The sequence below is a fragment of the Ziziphus jujuba genome, chromosome 10, assembly GCF_031755915.1.
Source record: "Ziziphus jujuba cultivar Dongzao chromosome 10, ASM3175591v1".
Lineage (NCBI taxonomy): Eukaryota > Viridiplantae > Streptophyta > Magnoliopsida > Rosales > Rhamnaceae > Ziziphus > Ziziphus jujuba.
In genome coordinates this window covers 3,652,965-3,674,710 of record NC_083388.1, presented here as the reverse complement: position 1 = coordinate 3,674,710, position 21,746 = coordinate 3,652,965, and the positions used below count along the sequence as shown (strand labels likewise).

The following is a 21,746-nucleotide window of genomic DNA, read 5'->3' as shown; positions in this document are numbered from 1 at the left end:
TTATTTATTTATTTATGAATTTTAACGGGTATCTTATTACATTTCAAACCCATAAGAGTCTGATTACCATGGGTTTACATTTCTCATTGTTTTGAATATTGAAGTTGAGTTGCTTCTTAAAGTTGTCCTGTTAGATTGTATTTTTTTCTCCTACATATTTTTCATAAACTTAGTTTCTTATGGAGGCAGAGAACATATATACATATATATATACATGCAGTTTCTATTTTTAGTCCAATTACATCTATAGAAATTTGTTTGCCGTTAATGCATCAAATGTTAAATATAGAATTGGAAGGTTGAAGTTCTGTTCAAACACTCTATTCTACTCTATCTTAGAGTGTCACTAAAGCGGCGCAATACATATAATTATAACATTGTCAATTCCTGTGTTCATTAGAATCCTTAAAAGAAAACATATTTCAACCACGTTCGATCAAGGTGTGTAATAGAGACAATTGGCATTTAGCTTAAAATGCTTGTAAAAGCTTATAAGTGCCTCTTAATGGATAAAGCATAAATTCTCAGCTTGTCTGTGTTAAAAAGAGTTTTATCACAAATTCGCTACGTTTCACGTTTTATAGAAACCAAAAGTAAAGCACTGTCAAACCGTGTAAAGAAATTGTGCTGGGAATCACATGTTGGTTCTATGTTGTCCGTTGGTCGTTCTTACTAGTTATTGAATTTTCTGTCCATAAATTAGATATGTGCCCAACTGCTATAACTTTCTTTATCTTTCGAATTCACTTGCACAAAAAATGGAAAAGTATTTCTATATATTTTATAATGCATGTATATATTATGGATTTCATGTATGGGATATTGTCCCCATCTCAATTTTGTTCTGTTATACAACATGTACAACTTTTAGTTTTCATTTATAGTCAAAATTCAAAACTAGATGTTCTCATTATATAACTGAACTTTTAGAGACCCTATCAGCAATTCAACTTTAATACCACACAGCACTTTAACGAGTCTCATGAGGCTAAATACAGAAGGCCAAATACTGTACCTTTTGATGTATTTTTTAAGTTAATTTCTCCCACCCTGTGTAATAAGGCAAGATTATAGATGTGTCCAAAACTGGTATAGGAATAAAAATACCAAAGGAGAAATGGAAAGTGGTTCTGGAACTCTTAGTTAGGAGACCAACTATATAAATTATGTGTATATATATGATGACTACTAACTATACTGTATTTTTGTGGACTTAGATTGAAGTTTCCCCATTATCTAGCAAAGTGATCAGAAGTAGAGCACCATTATTATTCAGAGCCTCACAACAAATTATCTAGCTTTGGCTCTAAATTTTTCTTCTAATTCTTTTGATTTGATATGAGTATAATAAATTGTATAATGTGAATGGTCACTTAATTCTTATGTTGGACATGCATTCTGTTCAATTTCAAATGATATGGTATATTTATTTAAACTACTAATGTGATATATTCAAATAGTTAAGCAGCCAGCTACTTTGTTATTTTCACGTATGAAATGGCAAATTGAAAACTTGTTTATGGCTTACGTCCTTTATGTTTCTGATTGCAAGTATTAATACGAGGGATAGTTCTATTCATTGTTCGCATTAATGAGATCTGAAATGTGTGATGTGAGCCTCACTATATTGTGTTGTTGCCCAAATTGGTCCTGTTCTCTCTGTATGTGAGTTGCCACTTTATGATTCGATTCTGCACCTATGATATATTGTTCCCTTTAATTGCATTTCTTTCTTTTCTCTTTCTCTTTGTAGTTTCCAAGTTGAAGTTGTGAAGCAACTATATCTCTTTGCCATATTTACCTTTTTTATGCTAACTCATCCAGTTAACAGTTTATAAAACTTTATTGGTCCTAGATGTCGGTGAGAAGAGCCGACTTCATTTGTTGGAAAATATTAATTCATATATTCATCTCGATTAATAATGTGTCATATTTTATTATTAGCTCTGATAATTGATTATTTGGTTTGTAAAATCAATCCATCATTCATCTAAAACCTATTTTAGTTTGGTTTGTAAAAAAAAAAAGGAAGGATAAAGCCTAACATCATGGATTGTCAGGTTTTCCTTTTCAATATGTCTATGTGAACATATATATATATATATATATATATGCATAGCCTCTTAAGTAAAATTTGATGAAAGGGAGTAATGCACCACCTCCCTTAGTTTCTCCCTCCCCAATGACCGATCATATGTTGATATTGTCTTTATTAATTGTGTTAATTAATATAGTATTTTATTTGTATATTTCCTCTGTGATCTAATGAATTATACCCTTTTTTCTTGTCCTGGCATAAAATATTCTTTAAAGGAGCATGAACAGTAGGTTCCTATGGTTTAGTTTTGGCAAAGGAAATACAATGGATTTTTCCCATTTTCGGAATCCCCAAAAACAAGCATGGAGAATCCGAAAAACAAAAGAAACTTTCTTTGTTAGCTTCCAAGCTAATTGACTGAATATAATAGCCTTGTTAAAGACAATCAGATTCTTCACGCCTAGTCCACCTTACTTAACTGGTAAACAAGAAGAACATCAAGTAACAGTAACTGGTTTTCAAACAAGCACTGAACTAGATCAAACAAAATTTGGAATCGTCCTATTTAAAGATTTCAAAAGATCCCTAGGCCATTTATAAATCATATATTCACCAACACCAACAACAAGACAACAACAATGATTTTAGTGAAATGAGCCATGAAATTTTTAAAGAATTAAAATGGCATACAATTTACAACTGAAGATATATGTAATGTGATATGTGTTTTGCTATATCACATATTATAGATCACTTACAATTTTTATTTCAAATTCGAAATTATTTTTTCAGAAAACAGTAATGGAAGCCACGCCCACTAGAATACCCTTACAGGACTAAATAACCTAATATTCAATATTCAACAACGTTTTTGTCCCAAAAGATAATGTCTCATCAAAAAAAAAAAAAAAATAATAATGACTTTACTCTTAAACATTTAACAATGATTTTTATCGTCGATAAAAGTAACAATTTTATATCCATATTTTTTTGAAAGGACAATTCATAATTGAGAGTCCTGTTACATCAATTATTCGTATGTGTAATTTAAGTTACTGAGTAAGACACATCCAAATTCTAATTCTTAATTATCTATCAAGCTTGACGAATATCTAATACTTTTTTTTTCCCTACCCATTTTCGTTATACATACTTTTGTATTTAGTTTATTTTTTATTTTAAATATTTTTTTCTTTTAAATTTTTAGAGACTGATTGTCGATTACCAGTTTTAAATTTTAAACTTTTAATGATATCCTTTTTCTTTCTTTTCTCTCTCTTTTCTATCGTATGTCTCTTATCAATTATTCAAAAATGAAAACTAAAATAATTATCAAAGTTCCTTGGTTTTAATGTATCTTATTTACAGCCCAAAGATATATATATATATATATATATATATATATGTATATATTATTTTTTTAAAACAAATTGATTTTTAATTATCGTCCGTCCAATAGAAAGGGCCATTTTGTTAAAGGGTTTGCTTATAATATTTACATACGTTAATATTTTATTTTACATTTATAAAGAAGGAATATAAAACATTATTAAACAAATTTTTTATTTTGGAATAATTCATCTCATAAAACTTAGAAAAGAGCTCTCGCTTGTTTCTAAACAAAAAATAAATAAATAAATAAAAAGGGAGGCGCCTCTCGCTTTCATGGACGGTTTCCTTCCTTCCCGCCCCACTTGTAGTTGTCGGAAGCTGTGATTTGATATATCAGTAAGTACTCAAACAAACCTAAACCAAAGTATTATAATAATACCTAAATATATGAATAAAGTAAATTTTAATTAAATTGATGTGGCAATTCTACATTTTTTTAATTTTTTAATTTTTATTTTTTTATGAATATAACAATTCTACATCGTTTAAAAGGATTAAGTACAAGAATAATGTTTAGGGTATTAAAAAGTTTATTAGAGTTTTTTTTTTTTTTTATACACAGTCGTATATGATTTTTTTTTTTTTTTAATCATTCATAAGCAAGGTTTTGGGTTATACTTTTCTAATGAGGAAAAAAAAAATCACTTACTTATCCCTTTAGTTAAATTTAGTTACATTTATCCATATAAAATTCACTTACTTTTATTTAGATTATATTAAAATATTTAATTTATTATTTGATAAATATATTAATAAACTTCAAGGTATCCTAGCATCATCATCATCATCATTATTATTATTATTATTATTATTATTATTATTATTATTATTATTATTAATAATAATTTGTTTTTGATAATGACTTAGCAATATTTTAAATACAATGGTTATATAATGATATGTTGTCTGATCTATGTGGATCTATAAAACTATTAAATACATTTATATATTATACCAATATAAACAGTTTTTTATTTTTTATTTTTGAAACATTAGAGTTAAGAAGTTAAACACTGATAATAATTGATATATTAGAGCATCTCTAGTGGTTTTACTAATTACAATTTATATTATATAAATATTGAAATAGCTTTCAATTTATGTAGCATGTTTACTTGATAGATAATCAATTCTAAAATCGATATGATCACTAATAGTTATGTTTAAGTATGATGATATATACATTTATTTTTTCTTCAATTCAATAGTAATAATTGATCATATTTATCCATTTATTTTTTTAAAAAAGTATTATACATTCAATAAATATTATTTTATTAAGTCATATTATTTTACGATTGTCTAGAATAGACAATTTCTTTAACAGTATCTGTTATCAGTTTGATAAAGTCCATAAACACTTATTGGACAGGATTTTCTATTAATTGCAATTTATATTTTGGATGTGATAATAAAAATATAACCATTAAAAATGTTCTCAAATATATAATAACATTTTTTCCTTTAGAAGAATTCAGTTGGAATCATTAAGTTTTAAACATATATATATTAGTTAAATTAATATTAACTAACACATATATTTATACTAATTGATATGTCAGATAATATAAATATTAAATGGTCATAGTTAATAACAACTGTATTCAACAGTTATTACTGAAACAAATTAATATAAACTAAACATATAATATATATATATATATATATATGGAAGTGTAAAAAATTCATTATGGAATATTTTCTGAAAATTTAATAAGTAGAAACAGTACCATGCGACCTTCTTCGGTAATTAAATTACTATAGAAAAATGATAGGTGATAATAATAAAATAAAATAAAAAATAGTTAAAAGGCAAAAAATTGTGACCGATGATCTGACATGTCATAGTCTTATAGGAGGTACTTTCAGCCCAGCCCCTATCGATATGTACCTCATCCTTAGGTTAAGTAAAAATAACAAATAAAAAAAATTTTAAAAAAAAATAGTCTTCCAGTTGAACCATAATTCTCCTCTGTGCTACTCCTCTAAATATATATTAAATTCTACATCTACAGTTCCAAAAACTCCGTCTGAGTTTATCTATTTTTTTCAGAAAACAAATTATTTATTTGTTTTCTTTGCTCTGTTTTACAGTTCCAGTTAAATACTCAAAAGATTATATCAGATTACTTCAAGGTAAGGGAAATTTACAGAGTTAGTTTTTATTTCTTTCAGAAGGAAAAATTCTGCATCTTTTCTTTTATAGCCAAGAAATTTCACTACCTACTTTTTTTCTGTTACATTTTTTTGGGGTAATATTTTTCTTTATTTTTTTTATTTTTTTATTTTTTGTGTTTGCGTGTGTGTAGATTAAGTACAAAAGAAAGGCCTCCATACAGCCGCACCCTCTTCATCAATTAAGCGCATATTTGACCGTCAGGTCTGTACGTCACTGTTTTATTCTTTTTACATCTGGTATTAACGAAACCCTCTTTTTTATTTTATTTTATTTATTTATTTATTCTTGGTTGTTTCTTGGCTTCCAAGTTACAGCCTCCCAAGTTTTAATGGCGTCAGAACCGATACTCTATGGATCGAATATTGGAACTTCAATGGAAGAAGAAGAAGAACAAGTAGTAGTTAAGAAACAGTGTCCACTGGGCCCTCACACCCCAGCAAAGCAAATTCCAAACAGAACCCAGAAAACATACTCCAGAAATCCAGGGAAGAAGAACACTCTTCCCTCTAACACTTCTTCTTCTTCTTCTGCCTTTGATGTTTCCACCATTACTGGTTCACCAGAGAAAAGCAATGATGGAAAAGAATCTTTTTTGCCTGATTTAAACATTGCTTGCCGTGAAGAGCCACCCAATAATTTTTCCCAGGAAACAAACATCAATCTTGGGTCAGAAAAAATTACAGAGACTATTGCTGCTGATGCTTGTGTTGGAGATTTGGGCATTGCAACAGAGGAGGAGGGTAATCGTCTTTTGCCAAGTGTTAATTGTAAGTAATTGTAATTTTATTTTTTTGCGACTATAAAATTTTGACTGAAGACGCGATATGTTAGTCAAATGAAAAGAGATGTGGTTTTGGCTATAAGAGTTTTTGACTGAACTCAATGTATTTTCTACGCTAATCTTTAATTTTTTATCTATCAAATGCATGCACATTTAATCATGTAACCGGGCATGTCACGTTATATATATATATATATATATGTATAGATATATTATATTCGGTTTGTGGAGCTCTTACTGATATCAAAGCGTATCTGTTAACGTGACATGCCTGGTTATGGTATTGTAATATTATTACATATGAAATATATAGCTCTGTGGGAAAAAGGATGGAAAAAGACATTGTTTACTGAAATTTTCACATGGCTAGTAAGAACTGAAAGAAAATGCACCATATCATATCATTCTCTAGAAGCTTGATGGTGTGGGAACTGATTTTATTTGTTTCTATTTGTTGTTTTTTACTGATATAATTTACGTCTTCTAATACAGTTTATTTGACTGCAGATAATGAGGAGAAGAATTTTCATGCTGCTAACCCTCTCAGTGCTATTGGTTCAGCATCGTCTGTGGCTTCCAAAAAATCACAGAATAACTTGAAAAAGAGACCAAACAATGATCTAGATTTAGACAAGAAACCAAGGAAGAAGCCCAAGAAGAAGATACACAGACCAAAAGTGGTTGGTGAAGGCAAACCCAAAAGGACTTTGGCACCCAAGACTCCAACAAAGCGTGCTCCGAAATTGAAGAAGCCAAAAGCTGCTCCAAAATCAGAGAAGCTAAAACGTGCTGCTAAAAAGCACCTCTCTTCGGGAAAGAGAGAGAATATGAAAAACCTCGAAAACTCAGAAACTATCACAGAAGAAGTTTTCATGGAATTATCTGTTTCGGATCCAGTAGGCAGTTTAGATGTGTCTCTTAGTGTGCCAAACCATTTAACTGATGAAAGCACCAGTGCAGTAGTCACTTCTCTACAAACACAAAATAATGGTTGTGAAATGCCCGGGAATAGTATTCCTTTTTGTGAAAGAATTGATCTTTGCCAAGCAATAGAGGGGCTAGTGAGGGACTGTTCCACAAACCAATCAGAGGAGGACTACCAGAATCATTATGGAGAAAATGGTTATCTCAGTTTTCCAAAGAAACTCCGGAAACTACGGAGTAAAAGGAGACGAAGATCAGAATGGAAAGTAATAATTATAGAAGTGAATAAGGCCAGCAAGAAATCAATGGCTGGCAGAAGAAACTATGTGACACGTTTGTCTAGAAGAATAGAAACCGCTTTACTTGATAAAATACAATCAGTGTCTCATCCCAAAAAGAAGAGAACGATAAGGTGTAGGGCAAGGCACAATCTAGCCATCTCAAATGCCTCAACAATTTTAAGCCAATTACCCATAGCTCCCCATGGAGAAGTACTTGCTAATGGAAGACATGAAATTGAGGTTTCTCAAATGGATGAAGCTAACAAGGAGGTTTACCAATTACCTATTGCTCCCTTTGGAGATGCACTTGCTAATGGAACACACGAAATTGAGGTTTCTCAAATGGATGAACCTAACGAGAAGGCTTTATTTGCAGAAGAAAGGGTAACAGAGATGCAACTTGAGGAGCATAAGAAACTCCAACACGCTGCAAGAGGAGGTAATTCTGTTTAGTAGAAACAATCTTTTTTTATTTAAGGGGGAAAAAAAAAAATTACCATTAATTTTACCAGTTATCAAGCGGTAGCAGAGCAGTCATAATCTGCTAGCTGAGCTTGGGTTATGATTCTATTCTCTTTGCTTGTTTTGTTGGGCATTCCAAAAGCTGGCTTGGCATCTATCTAATGAATGTGCAATTCTTTTGAAAAGCAATATTCCTCTAAACACCATCTAACTAGCAAATTCTGTTTACGATGCAGCACAATCCAATTCTGGATTGGCATAAATTTTTATTAGCTACAGAAATTTAATTATAAAAATTTCTATGTTATGGATTTAACAGTTGTCCATGTCTCCAGGAGGCTCTCACTAGTACTAGCATTTGGTTTACAGATTCTGAAGAAAGGTCTATGGAGGGAAGCACAGAGTTTATTCCCTCCCATCTCTACACAGAGTTTCATATAGGTTTAATTAAAGAAAGTCCATCACAGGAGGAGGATTTTGTCTTTACTGGCAAATCAATAGGTACTTTCTGGAAAGTATTTTCATTTGCAAGGAGATATGGTAAAGGAAACTATTTTGTTTTATTTTCGAGAAGCTTATGAGATATATCTTTTTCAGGTGATTACAAAATGAAGGGCTCGAAAGAGATGGGATCCCCGCCTGTTTTAGAGTTTAACCCTTCCGAGCATGATAAAGCTTATCTCACCGACAACTCAATTGGTACTTTTTTATTTACTTATGTAATCATATTATAGCACTGATATTAGTTTTGTTACAGAATTTTAAAATGTAACTAAAAGCACTACTTTTGTCTACAAAGCATGTATAGTTATAACCAAAATTTTTAATCTTAAAATCACTACTTTTGGCACTGATTGACATCTTTTTTTAGTGCTCTTTTCTCTTATGTTCTTTATTTTATTTTATTTTTTGTTTCTCTATTTATCGCCAACTCAATTGGTACTTTTTTTTTTCCCCCCCTCATGAAATACATTTTCCTTTCAATAGGCTAAAGTTATTTCCCAATCAATTCCAATTAAGATTAATAAGATTGCAATGATGTTATGTTTGCAGACATGAATGATAAAAATGAAGGAGGCTTACTTGATCTTTTTCCGAGTGAATATGGAGCACCAGTTCATTATCAAATACTGCAAGATCAAAGTGTAGATATTCTTCAGGCTTCACAACGTAATGGTCAATTTGCTGATGTTAAGAAAAAACCAAGAAAGAAAAATGCAAATATTTCTCAGGCTTCAGATGGTGCTATTGTTCCACATAATGGACAATCTGCGGTTGTTGAGCAAAAAAGAAAAAATAAGCTAAAGTATGATCCTAGGTTTCAGCAAATGTGGAAATTTCAATTGAAATACCTTACCGATGAGAGTGAAGAGAGAAAGAAATATTGGGAGAGTGAAAGAAAAATATTTAAAGGAAGGATTGATGCATTTACTGCTCGCATGCATCAAATCTTAGGTATGTTTTTTGTTAACCAAAAGTAAATAAATAAATAAATGGAAAAAAAATAAATAAAAAAATAAAAACTTTACAGTAGGAAAAAAATGTGAACCTATTAAATGAATATTCATGATGAAAAAATGTGAACCTATTAAATGAATATTCATGATCTAATAGTTAAATGAAAATTCTCTAACATGATGATTATAACCTTTGCAGGGGACAGGAGGTTTTCACCATGGAAAGGTTCGGTCTTGGACTCTGTGATTGGAGTCTTTTTAACTCAAAATGTTTCAGACTCTCTTTCTAGGTAAATTTTTGGATTAGATTTTTGTTGTAAATACAAATGAAGAAGTTATATGTAATATTTATTCTTGTTCATTGTAGCAATGCCTTCATGTTGCTTGCTGCAAGATTCCCAGCTCGGCCAAGAAGTCAAGATCCGATAATAGATTTTAGTCAAGAATCAGTTGGAAGTAACACAGAATATCTTGAGCCAGCATATACTTCAGAAGAATCTGAAACTGCAGGAGTTACCAATCTTGCAGATGAAGACATGCCAACATGTCTGGCCGAAGATTGCAGCACAGAAGCCAAAGATGACATATACCTGCAAAATAATAGTAAAAAAGCACTGGCAGTTTCTGAGCTTAATGCTAACAGCATGATTCAGGAAAGACAGAATGGTGAAAGTTCAAATTCAAAAGAGCAACAACCTGATAAAACAAATAAAAGAAACGGAAAAAAGGTCTATGAGAAAGAGAAAGTTAAAACTGATTGGGATGCATTCAGAAAAATGTACTGTACTAGTGAACAAAGAAGGCCTGAGCACATGGATTCTGTGGATTGGGAAGCAGTCAGGAATGCAGAAGCGCAAGTGATTGCCAAAGTCATCGAAGCACGTGGCCAAAATAATGTTCTTGCTGGACGAATCAAGGTATCAAAGTAATTCTATTAATGATATAAATTTGGTTGCAAAGAAATTTGAAGATTTATCTTCTCCTTATATATAAACGTCTTGTATCAAAGTTGACAATATTAACACACTATTCCAGAGGTTTCTTGACCAAGTGGTTGAACTGCACAACTGCCTTGATCTTGAATGGTTAAGACATGCACCTCCGGATAAAGTGAAGTAAGTCTAAATTTACCGATCAACTGTACTGACAAGAACTAGAACTATCGAAGGTTCTAGTTTTCTAGTATCAGTTATGTTAATCTTTTCAAGAGTTTGATGATTCAATTGTCTATACTTGTAGGGAATACCTTTTGCAATTCCAAGGTCTTGGTTTGAAAAGTGTGGAGTGTGTACGGCTTTTGGAACTTCAGAATGTAGCCTTCCCGGTATTGTTTAGCGTCTCTCCTTGATACTTGCTAATTGGAGTTTATATTCTAAAAAACTCAACAGTTTTATTTTATTTTATTTTTTCATCAATTAGGTTGACACTAATGTTGGTCGGATAGCAGTTCGTCTCGGATGGGTTCCTCTCCAGCCATTGCCTGAAAAAGTCCAGATACATCTTTTGCAACAGTAAGTATAATGATTTTAAATTATATCATTGTATCCGTCAAGTGACATATTTGAAAGTGTTCATGAGAGTACGATCTATAGCCTAAGATAACATAGCATGTGCAAGATAACATGAAGCAAAAATTCATTGAAATAAAATTTCAAATGGAAACTTTGAGACCCATCAAGAGTCCTTAACCCCTGGAAGAAGTATCCACTTCTGATTGTGTTGATAAAAGCCATGTGATGTCCTAGCTTAATTAGCTAATTCAAAATGTAGTCTTTATTATAAACACTAGATTATTCTTGCAATTATTATATGTAGAAGAAAGAAATATTAATTTCAGTTGGAATGTGATCTAATATATGAATGTAAAAAGAAACAGTAAAATCCATAACCCCATACAGGTGGCAGCGCATAGCCAGACTTATTATGACATAATGTTTAAAATGCAATTTGTCTGCATAATTTCTTTAAGATTTATTGGCAAATTTATGCTGAATAGTTTCTTTTAGATTCCTCCTAGTAGCATACTGCCACTTGTTTTTATCTTCAGTTCCTGGTATTGGCAACAGATAATGCATGTTTTAATTGATAAATTGAGCTTTAGTTTGTATTGGTTTTGAATATCATGTTGCGGATTAGATATTTCAGATTAAATAATCATAGAAGAGGAAAACATCATACTTTGAACAACGCATATAAATCAGAAACCAAAACCACTGAATCAATCTTGATGGTTCAATCAAATAATATTCAGGGAATATGCTGAAATACATTAAGCAAGATTTCGAGTTGTAAGGCAGATCATTGAAACTTAGTGAAAGTATCTTTGACGTGCTTTTGAGTTTGTTATTTCCTTGGAATTCAGCTCCCACACTTTTTAATGCTTCTGATTACTGTTAAAAACTCAAAGAATGCTGAGTGCTCTAAGTGTAATTGCTCCTTCCGAAGAATATAATACAAATGCAATATGCAAAAATGCTTCAAGAGCTTATGAGGTTTTTATTGCTTGTTTTTGCTATCTTAAGCGTTTGTTTCTTTACCATCCTAGATGACCTAAAATGCAGTAAGTATAATACACTAGCACCAGCACAAAGCTTTTTATTTCCACTGAAGTAAATCTTTAATAGAGTGTGTGTGTGTGTGTGTGTTTTTTTTTTTTCCCTGCAGGATGCCACTAATGGATTCCATTCAAAAGTATCTTTGGCCACGGCTAAATGAATTTGACCATAAGACCCTGTAATGCCTCCTCTTTAACTATTTTTTTTATGGGATCTCCATGCATTACTTAGCTGACTTTTCTTTAAAGCAAAAAAAGTCATTGTTTATTTTGATATGTATATATTTTCTTCCACACAGGTATGAACTGCATTATCATTTGATAACCTTTGGAAAGGTATATAAGTCTCTTCAAACTATGCATTGATAGTATCTAAGTGAACTTCCAAACTTCCAGTAATTAGAAGAAAATACTAAATGAGGGTAACATACTTTGATATTCAATTGCAGGTTTTTTGCCAAAAAACAAAACCGAGTTGCAATCCTTGTCCAATGAAAGCAGAATGCAGACACTATGCTAGTGAATTTGCAAGGTGCACATCGTTTTTTAGCTGAATGTTTATAATTGAATGCTTATTCATCTCAGTGCAAAATAATGGTTGCCGGTTTCTTACTTTGAGATCCCTAATAAACCTTCCACATAGTTTTTTATAAACTTTTTGTTCATTGCTTATGAAATGAATTTGATGCAATACCTTTGATGCAGTGCAAGAGGTGCCTTACCTGGGCCACCAACAAATACAAGTAAGGCAAGTTCAAAAGCTCCAATTGTGGCTCTTGGTCACCCTGGGCCCTCTTTGGATCCAATATTACCATTCCTTCTTGAGGCCAACTGGTTTTCAGCATCACAACATCAAGAGCAGAATGTTGAAACCATCATCGAAGTGCAACCATCACCAGAGCCAGCAGCATCACAACATCAAAAACAGAATGCTGAACCCATCATTGAAGTGCCACCATCACCAGAGCCAGCATCTTGTGAGTCTGAGTTTCCACATCTAGGTGACATTGAAGATTTTGGTCTTGATGGTCCTGATGATATGCCTACCATCAATCTCAGCACTCAAGAGTCCACAGGAACTATGAATTCATTAAGTGTGATGCTTCATGATGATTATGTATTGTCAAGAGATTTAGTTCCTTTGTCAGCAGAAGCTGCTTCCAAGCATGTCTCCGAACTGAAGCATGCCAGCCGCTTAAGGACAAAGCATGAAGTGTAAGTCAGCATTTTCACATGATTAATCGAAAATCTGGAAATTTTTCTCGCAGATGAAATATGCAAAATCCAAACCAAGTGAAATATCAGAATTAGCTTGAAACTTTTTGATTGGACCATGTGGCATAATATATTTGAGGAGAATTTTCTTAAAACTGATATTATCTCATTACTATAGTATTGGCCCCAAACTTTTCATATTTCTCACTGAAGATGATGAATATGTGCCTAATAAGCAACATGTAGGACAGGTCCTAGAATAAGTTGAATGGGTTGTAAATATTGTTTTAAGCATGCTTTGATTATCCTGTCAAAATCTAGCTAAAACAACATTTTGGTTTTCATGAATATGTGATAATTAATATTACCTATTATAATAATGCTTTGTACTTTCAACTTCTGTGCAGCTATGAACTTCCAGATTATCATCCTCTGTTAAATGGGGTAAGTTATCCTTCAAAATTATTTATGTTTTCATTATTGAGTGTAAAATTTAGTTTCTGTGCCAATGAATTTTACAGTTTGAGAGAAGAGATGCTCATGATCCATATCCATACCTTCTTGCCATACGTGCACCAGGTACGACATTTTCTTAAGGACAGCATCATATTATAACTCTAGAACCAGTTAACTAAAATGGTCCAAAATTAGAGCATAGGTAATTAGCACTCAACCGAAAAGACATAAAAGTCTTGGGTGAGCAATTAGAAGATTCATAGATGAAAAAAGAATTGACAATTTGGAGATGAATTTCAAGACATGGGGACAAAAAAAGCTGAAGTGATGTCGATTTAAGGAAATGATAAACAAGTCTTTCGTTTGGTTGCAAATGGTAAGAGGAAAACTGATGTGACTGATAAGTTGGGAAGAAAATTGCAAATTTAGTTGGAAAACAAGTGCTCAGATTTCTTTGCAATTTTGACGCAGCATAAGAGGGAGACAATTGCTGAATTGACAGTATTTTGGCTAGAAATTAGAAATTATTGTTTGTTTAGTTTACATTTTCAGAGTTTCTGTTTATGTTATTTATTTATTTATTTATCTTATTAAAATTGTGTTCCTAATAATAAACATGATTTTTGATATTTTCAATATTAGGCGAATCTTCAACATCGTCTCAACCATCTCAGACTCCTGGGGAACCCTGCAGTAGCAGTTCTACAGAACAAAACCATCATACGGTTGATGGATCAATTTTGGTGAGTAAAATACATTTAGATTTCTGAAGCCCCAATTTAAATGCATCTGAAATGAAAATTTACATGAAATCTAAACTAACACATAAACCATGCACAAAATACAGATACCCTGTAGAACAGCAATGAGAGGGTCATTTCCACTAAATGGAACATACTTCCAAGTTAATGAGGTAAAAGTACTCCCAACTCTTAAGTCATAAAAATCATTACTTCTAATGTGAAATTATCTTTAATAATCTTGAACCATGTTTTTAATTTCCTTGCAGGTATTTCTTGACCTAAAAACCAGTTCAGAACCAATTAAAGTACCCAGAGGATGGATATGGAACCTACCAAGGAGAACTGCTTACTTTGGTACCTCAGCAGGCTCAATTTTAAGGGGTAAATACAACATATGAATTTTGATGTCTAAGACATATGCATACACTAGTTAAAAAAAAAAAATTTAAAAAAAAAAAAAATTGAAAAAGACCCCAAAAAAAAAAAAGTGTATATATATATAAATATGTATGTATATTTCAATATAATATCTAACATAGAAACCAACCTTTTTCATTAAATACAGGTCTATCAACTGAGGAAATTCAGCATTGTTTTTGGGCAGGTATGTAAATTATGGTGCTAATTTTATTTTATTGGAAGCGCTAATTGTTTAATTGTGGTTGATATTATGTAGTGAAATATTGAAATTGTGTTTACACAGGTTTTATTTGTGTGAGATCATTCGACCGAGAAGGACGTCATCCTGTACCTCTCGCAAAGGAATTTCATATTCCTACAAGTCAGCAGTCCGGGAAAGCCAAGATAAACGAAGACGATGATGAGTAGGATATGATACAATTATACTCCAAAAATAATAATAATAATAATAATAATAATATGTGCAGTTAGTTTTTTAATACAATTTATGTCCTATTCTTTCATCAAATGCTATCGATTATTTTCAACTCTAATTTTTACTTTTATCGCCAATAAAAAAAATAAAATAAAAAACTTTGATTTTACTCTGTTCTTTTTTTCCATTTCGGTATTATACCTTGCAAGTGTTTATTATTATTATTATTATTATTACGGAACAAGTGTTTTAATTTTATTGAAATCGTATTATGTAAATATAAAATCTGAGTTATATATATATTTTTTTTGGTGAATATAAAATCTGAGTTATAGAAAATTATAATAAGGTTTAAATTACATGGCTCCTAAAACTTTAAAATCTAGTAAACTGTTGGCTTGTTTCTTTTTTGAACGAATAAACTGTTGCTTTTAGATGTTCTTTTTCTCCTTTATTGCAATTTTGGGGAGAAAAGTTTTACCAAATTCGAAATTTGAACTTTGAATCTAAATATATATATTTTCTATGTTTTTACAACTGATTAAACTTGCGACTTTTAAATTTTAGAACTTAGTAAAATATATATATATATATATATACACATCAAACTTTATTTTATTTTATTTTTTCTAAAAATAATCTATGCTATCCGGTTTGAGACTTTAGGATGTCATGACAGCAATGAATTTTCATGCCTTGAGTTGGATAATTTTTTAGCGTAATGAATGAAAAAAACATAATAATAATAATAATAAGTAGTTCTAGTAAGTTTCGTATTTTTACTTAAATTGTTTAAGAAACAAGTACTCATTTTTAACATCTGTTAAATTTATTTTTTTTGTTTTTTGTTTTTTGTTTTTTTTTTTTTTTGTTTTTTTGTTTTTGTTCAACAAAACTGGACCAGCAACCAAAATAATTTCGGCATAACTTCAACAAAATAATTGCTCGTCAACGGCACAAGATTCTCCGAAAAAATAAAATAAAAAAGGGAACCTTGTTACTTTAATCATTTAATAAAATGTTTTTTTGAATCTTTTTGGGAAACATATTAAAGAACAGCTAGAGAAAAAAAATAAAATCAAAATCTACTTTTAAGTTTTAACATTTTTTATTTTTCATATTAAAGATAAATATATATAGTAATTTTATATCCAGAAATTCTGGACGAATTTTGATATAAATAAAAATACACACATAACTAACTTTTAATTATACATTGTCTCATACAAAAATTTATTCAAAATTCTTGATCCAGAAATTATTTATATATATATATATATATCTCATATAATGCTGCAAATATTATTATTTACTGGTCAGGGACGATAACAGATTGCTTATAAATTATCAAACAATTTGTAATATCTTTGTATAGAAAATAAAATAAAATTAAAGACAAAAAAAAAAGAAACGAGTATAAAATAGAGGGCAAAGCCGAACCGTCTGGGATGGGATAAGACCTAAAGGCTCACTGTACATTGTAATCACCGAATATTTGACAATATAATATAAAAACACTAAAATAAAACGAAATCTAAAGATTTTCTCTAGTATATAAATTCACACCTTAATTTTATTTGTTCTAATAGTCGAGGAGCTTAGACCCCAAAAAAATAAAATAAAACAGAACCACAAACAATTTCACACCCACAGTTCAAAATTAAACAATAATGTAATTAAACACACAGCATATAAATTGCCACTTAAATAAAAATCACAATCTACACAAAAGTAGTGGATGTTTGGATTTTCTTTCTTTCTCTCTCTCTCTCTCTCTCTCTCTCTCTCTCTCTCTAACTCAGACTCTGACTCTGTGTGTTTGTTTTGTTGTATGTTAGTAGTAAACATTACACGTAAGCAGGAGGTGAGTCAGCTGGACCTTCTTCTTCTTCTGGTTGTAGTTGTTTGTGTGGACCTGAGTGGTGGACGAGGCAATCGTATCCAGGGTTCCAGCACCGAATCTCTCAGCCTGGACGGCAGTGTTTGGCTCCTTCCCCGTTTCGACCTCACCACCGCCGATCCCTCTCCGTACAACCCCTTCGTCACCATCCAATCCTCCTCTTTCCTCCTCTTCTTCTTCTTGTTCGATTCTTCTGCGTCTTCGGTGTTGTTGCCTGATATCAGTTTCGCCGCCTCTACCAGCAAGTCTAGACAATCTCTACTACTACTACTACTACTTCCACCGTACGCTTTTCTCTTAAACGGCGACGTTTCTCTCCCAAACTCTGCGTTTCGCTGATTTTTATCGAGTTCGACTTCGGGTTCGAGTTCTTGTTCCTTTGGATGGCTCAAACCACCCTTGTCTTCTTCTTCTTCTTCTTCTTCTTCTTCGCTGCTTTGGCGTGGAGGGACGGATGAGATTATCTCCAGAATCCTTTTCAAACACATCTGGGCCGTTGAAAATCCACGGCTGATATTATTGCTGAAAGAAGAAGAAGAAGAGTCCCGTACCTGATTGAAATGGCCGACTGTTTCATGCGAAGAAGGAGAAGAACGAGAAGCCATTAATTGTCAAAGACGCAAACAACAAAACGCAGTCGTTTAGCTTTCTTCAAGCCACTTTGGAGCTCTCTCTCTCTCTCTCTCTCTCTCCAGTTTCAACTTGGGTTTGGTTTTCCCGGATATCCACCAAAGTAAAGCAAAAGAAACAACTACAAAATTCCTAGATATGAGATAAAAATGACCCAAAAAAAAAGAAAAAAGAAAAAAAGAGAGATAGAGATAGAGAAAGAATTTCTAGAGAGAGAGAGAGAGGAGCAAACGAGAAGAGAAGAACAAGCCGAGCATGTCCAATGCCCTTGGCCTTTAACAATTGATTTATTTGAGACTTTATTATAGATTTTTTACTTTTATTTTTTTCAGTTCGAATTTATTAGACTAAAGGAATAAATGACCATTGTTTTGTTCCTAGGATCTTTTAGACAAACGTTGTTGAGCTTCGATTGGTGGTTTACTGACGTGGCGTCAACCTTTGCCAGGTCATCAGTACGTGGCGGGTCGTGATAGGACACAAGTAGTAGGCTGACACGTAGGGTGTGTGATCGGTTTTGGACTAAGTTTGTCCTTTGTCGTTCATCGGCGTAGTGTGTGCATTGTAGAATGATTTCGTTTTCATGGCCATAGGTGCTAGAACTTGTTTGGTTGGTGTGCGTATGTATCTTCGAAGACGGTATTTATTAATGATTTATTTAATGACCCTTTGTACCACTACTTAAACCTTTTGTTTTTTTGGCTGGAAAGGCCACTACTTTCATTATTTCTTAGAAACCCATTTCGAACTATGAAGTGGCATCAATTGAGGTGCTATACTAAGCTATCTATTGCCAAATGTCAAGCACCAAATTCTTCTTGTTAGTTTTTCATTTTTTTTACTTTTAAGCAATATGCATATATTTTAGTGGCAAACTATTTTATACATCGAAGGTACTGTGTTTTTAGAGTTTGTATTTCCAAGTGTACTAACACTTTGCTTTTTTTTAGTTAGTGAATATCTTAATATAATTATAGTCTAGGAATTAGAAATTCCTATATTTTTTACTTTTTTAATACCAAATTTAGGATATCATTGTAAATTTTGAATTGTCTCAAAAGTTAATATTTAATGTGTATTGAAATTTATATAAGTTCATACAAAATTATTAAGTTATGTTGGCTTAATCAATTCACTTAGTAAATCTTCTAGTCATAAATTTTAATATTTTATCATGTTCATATAAATTTTATATATATTTTTATATCCTAATTTTTAAAATAATTCAAAAACTTATAATAAAAGTCCACGGTTTCCATCAACCAAATTCATCATCCTAAAAAAAATTACTCGTTATCAGTTCACTGAAAATGTAAAACACTGAAAATGTAAAATTCATTTAGACGATTATAAATATAAGATAGTATTTTATTTGATATATGGCTTTACAAAATCAAAGTGAAAAAAAAATATCTTGTATATGTAGAAAAATAAATAAAATAAGTTGTTGTTTTTATTTATTTATTTATTTATATTACCATTTTTTAGTTCTTATTACTATCATTGTTAATTTATTTTTGCTTGGAGAAAAGAATTAGATAGGATTTTTTTTTTAAAAAAAAAATATTGAAGGTCATAGGATTTGAATTCGAAATCAGAGAAGAACAATGGAATGGCCTTGCTATTGAATTTTCCCTGGAAATTAGAACATAAAATTTAAAATATCAGTGTCATTGTTTAATAATTGCATCATATTTATCTTATTTTCTTCTATTATTCGTGAACGTTCTAGGTTTTGGCGTGACACAATCGGCTTAGAATCTTTTGATTCGGGCTAGACTTAGCTACAAAGACAGTGATACGAGGTTCTGACTCAATGAGCATTGGCCTTCCAATATCGAATCCTTTTATATATCCCTTTCTTTCTTTCATTTTTTTTTTTTTTCTAATTTAAATATGAAAACTGCTTCAATTGTCTAATCAATTAAAATACCGATAAGCAATTTTCCATAGCAACAAGCATCTAAAAATGCAATATCAACCTTTCTTTTTCTTTATTTATTATTCTTTTAAAAGGTGAAAAGGATTAAAAAATAAAACAAGGCGTATCTTTAGGTATCTTGGATATAAAAGGTACAGAACAAAAAAACACCATTCAGAACAAAAAAAACACCGTATGGAATTTTCAATTTAAGCCCAAATGATGAGTATTGGGGCCTACAAAACCTTAACTAAAGTTGGCGGCCCAAGTCTAGACTAGGTTATCAACCCGCATTTTCTTTGCATTTTTGGAACAAAATGAAAATGAGATGAAATATATATATATATATATATATAAAAGTTTTTTTAAACAAATACCTAATTTACAAACTAGCTAAAATTTTCTTTATCTCATGACTCGCATCCGAATCCATACTTTTATATTACAGATAAAAATGTTCAATCATTGAAATTATATACTTTATCTGTTATCAATTTTAAATGATAAAAATTTGCTTTATATTATAGATTATAGTTATTGCTTTATTTCTTCTTCTCTTTTTTTTTTTTTTGGACCAGGGATTCTTTTATTTTTCTGTAAAATTTAAATTTAATAAGAAATAAAGAAATTAGATTCAAGACTATTCACTATTCACTATATAAGTACCAAGATATTTGTGATTTAAGAGTTTGAAATATAAGGCTGAAAATTTTCAATATTTATGGTTCGAGAATGTCCAATGATTATTTCTATTGAAGTCTACATGGCATAAGTTTTAGAAAGTGCTCATACTTATGTGGTATTTTAATTATTTAATAAATAATGTTTCTTAATAATTTCTTTTCAATGGATTATGTATAAAGTATATTTAATTAAAAATAAACCTAACTGATTTTTTTTTAACAAAAATCAATAAAAATAAATAAAATGATGATTCAGCCTGTCCAACAGAGTTTTCATAAATAGACAATGTCCTTCAAATTTATATTTCTTTTGTTATCACATCAATTTGACAGAACTAATACACAAAACCATTGAAGGGGATTTTTTAAAAATCCTATCTATTTATCTAATGCGGCAAAAAAATTTTAAATAGACAGAGGATTATTTGAGATACTCTTAGTAAGATTTCTTCGATAATGATTTCTCAATTGCAGAAGAGATTTTTAAATTGTAGGTAGATAATATGTAAGGGTGATATGTTTGACCTAATTTCTCCAATCATTTTAGTCTCTAAAAGTTGCAAAATTTCAGCAATTTTTTTTTAAAATATTCCCACAAATCTATTTTTTGAATTCCAGGTCTAAAAAATTTGAAAAAAAAAGGTTTTTTAATCATAAATTGAATATATGACAAAAAAATAAAATAAAATTATTTGGTTAACTCAAAATTAGCAAACACCCACAGCTATCTTGTCCCAACTTATAGTTGATTTAACCGTAAAAATACAATTTGTGGATGACATTTAATGACATTTTGTCATTTGTCAAAAAGGTTGTTGATTATGCAGATTTATATAGTCATAATTGAGACATCAATATTTCCTTGTTCCAAGATGTTTATTTTCATAAATTTAGGTGATGCAGTTTTTCTTGTATTTTTTTAATATTTTATTTTTATAATTTATTGTATGAGAATTGAATTTATATATATATATATATATATATGCATGGTTTATTGAAGCAACAACCGACTATTATATACTTTGTAGTTTTAGGTTCTATCATACAAAGATTTATTTAATTAAATCTAATGCAAATAATAAAATTATAAGCTTAGTAGTTGAATCAACCCGATTAGCGTAGAATTACAAAATTAATCAACAAGTAATTTTACAAAAAGTAATATGATGCAACAAAAAAGTGGCCATTATGGTAAAATTATAAAAAAAAAATTGTTGAAACACCACTAACTTTGTAGGCATAACTTGTAAGTAGTCTAGCTCTTTTGTTTTTGTTTTATACGTTTCTTTTTTCTT

At 30.7% G+C, this 21,746-nt stretch overlaps 1 protein-coding gene across 1 annotated transcript; it reads left to right on the top strand.

The window, feature by feature from the left end:
• The first annotated feature begins 5,078 nt into the window (after positions 1-5,078).
• Positions 5,079-15,477, top strand: LOC112490578 (protein ROS1A). Its single transcript, XM_048468249.2, has 23 exons — positions 5,079-5,566; positions 5,740-5,810; positions 5,924-6,376; positions 6,898-8,034; positions 8,427-8,558; positions 8,655-8,756; positions 9,111-9,512; positions 9,714-9,804; positions 9,882-10,431; positions 10,550-10,629; positions 10,754-10,838; positions 10,934-11,025; positions 12,179-12,247; positions 12,368-12,404; positions 12,518-12,600; positions 12,774-13,283; positions 13,691-13,727; positions 13,805-13,862; positions 14,382-14,482; positions 14,587-14,652; positions 14,749-14,863; positions 15,048-15,086; positions 15,186-15,477. The coding sequence occupies exons 3-23, from the start codon at positions 5,938-5,940 to the stop codon at positions 15,308-15,310; spliced, it is 4,350 nt and encodes a 1,449-aa protein (XP_048324206.2). The 5' UTR covers positions 5,079-5,566; positions 5,740-5,810; positions 5,924-5,937; the 3' UTR covers positions 15,311-15,477.
• The last annotated feature ends 6,269 nt before the right edge of the window (positions 15,478-21,746 follow it).

What these genes read in the sequence shown, in the direction of transcription:
- LOC112490578 (XM_048468249.2), top strand. Translation starts at nt 5,938, where the DNA reads ATGGCGTCAGAACCGATACTCTATGGATCGAATATTGGAACTTCAATG. An exon ending in TCTCACCGACAACTCAATTG is followed by an intron (nt 8,757 to 9,110) that starts GTACTTTTTTAT and finishes TTATGTTTGCAG; the next exon opens with ACATGAATGATAAAAATGAA. An exon ending in AGCAGGCTCAATTTTAAGGG is followed by an intron (nt 14,864 to 15,047) that starts GTAAATACAACA and finishes CATTAAATACAG; the next exon opens with GTCTATCAACTGAGGAAATT.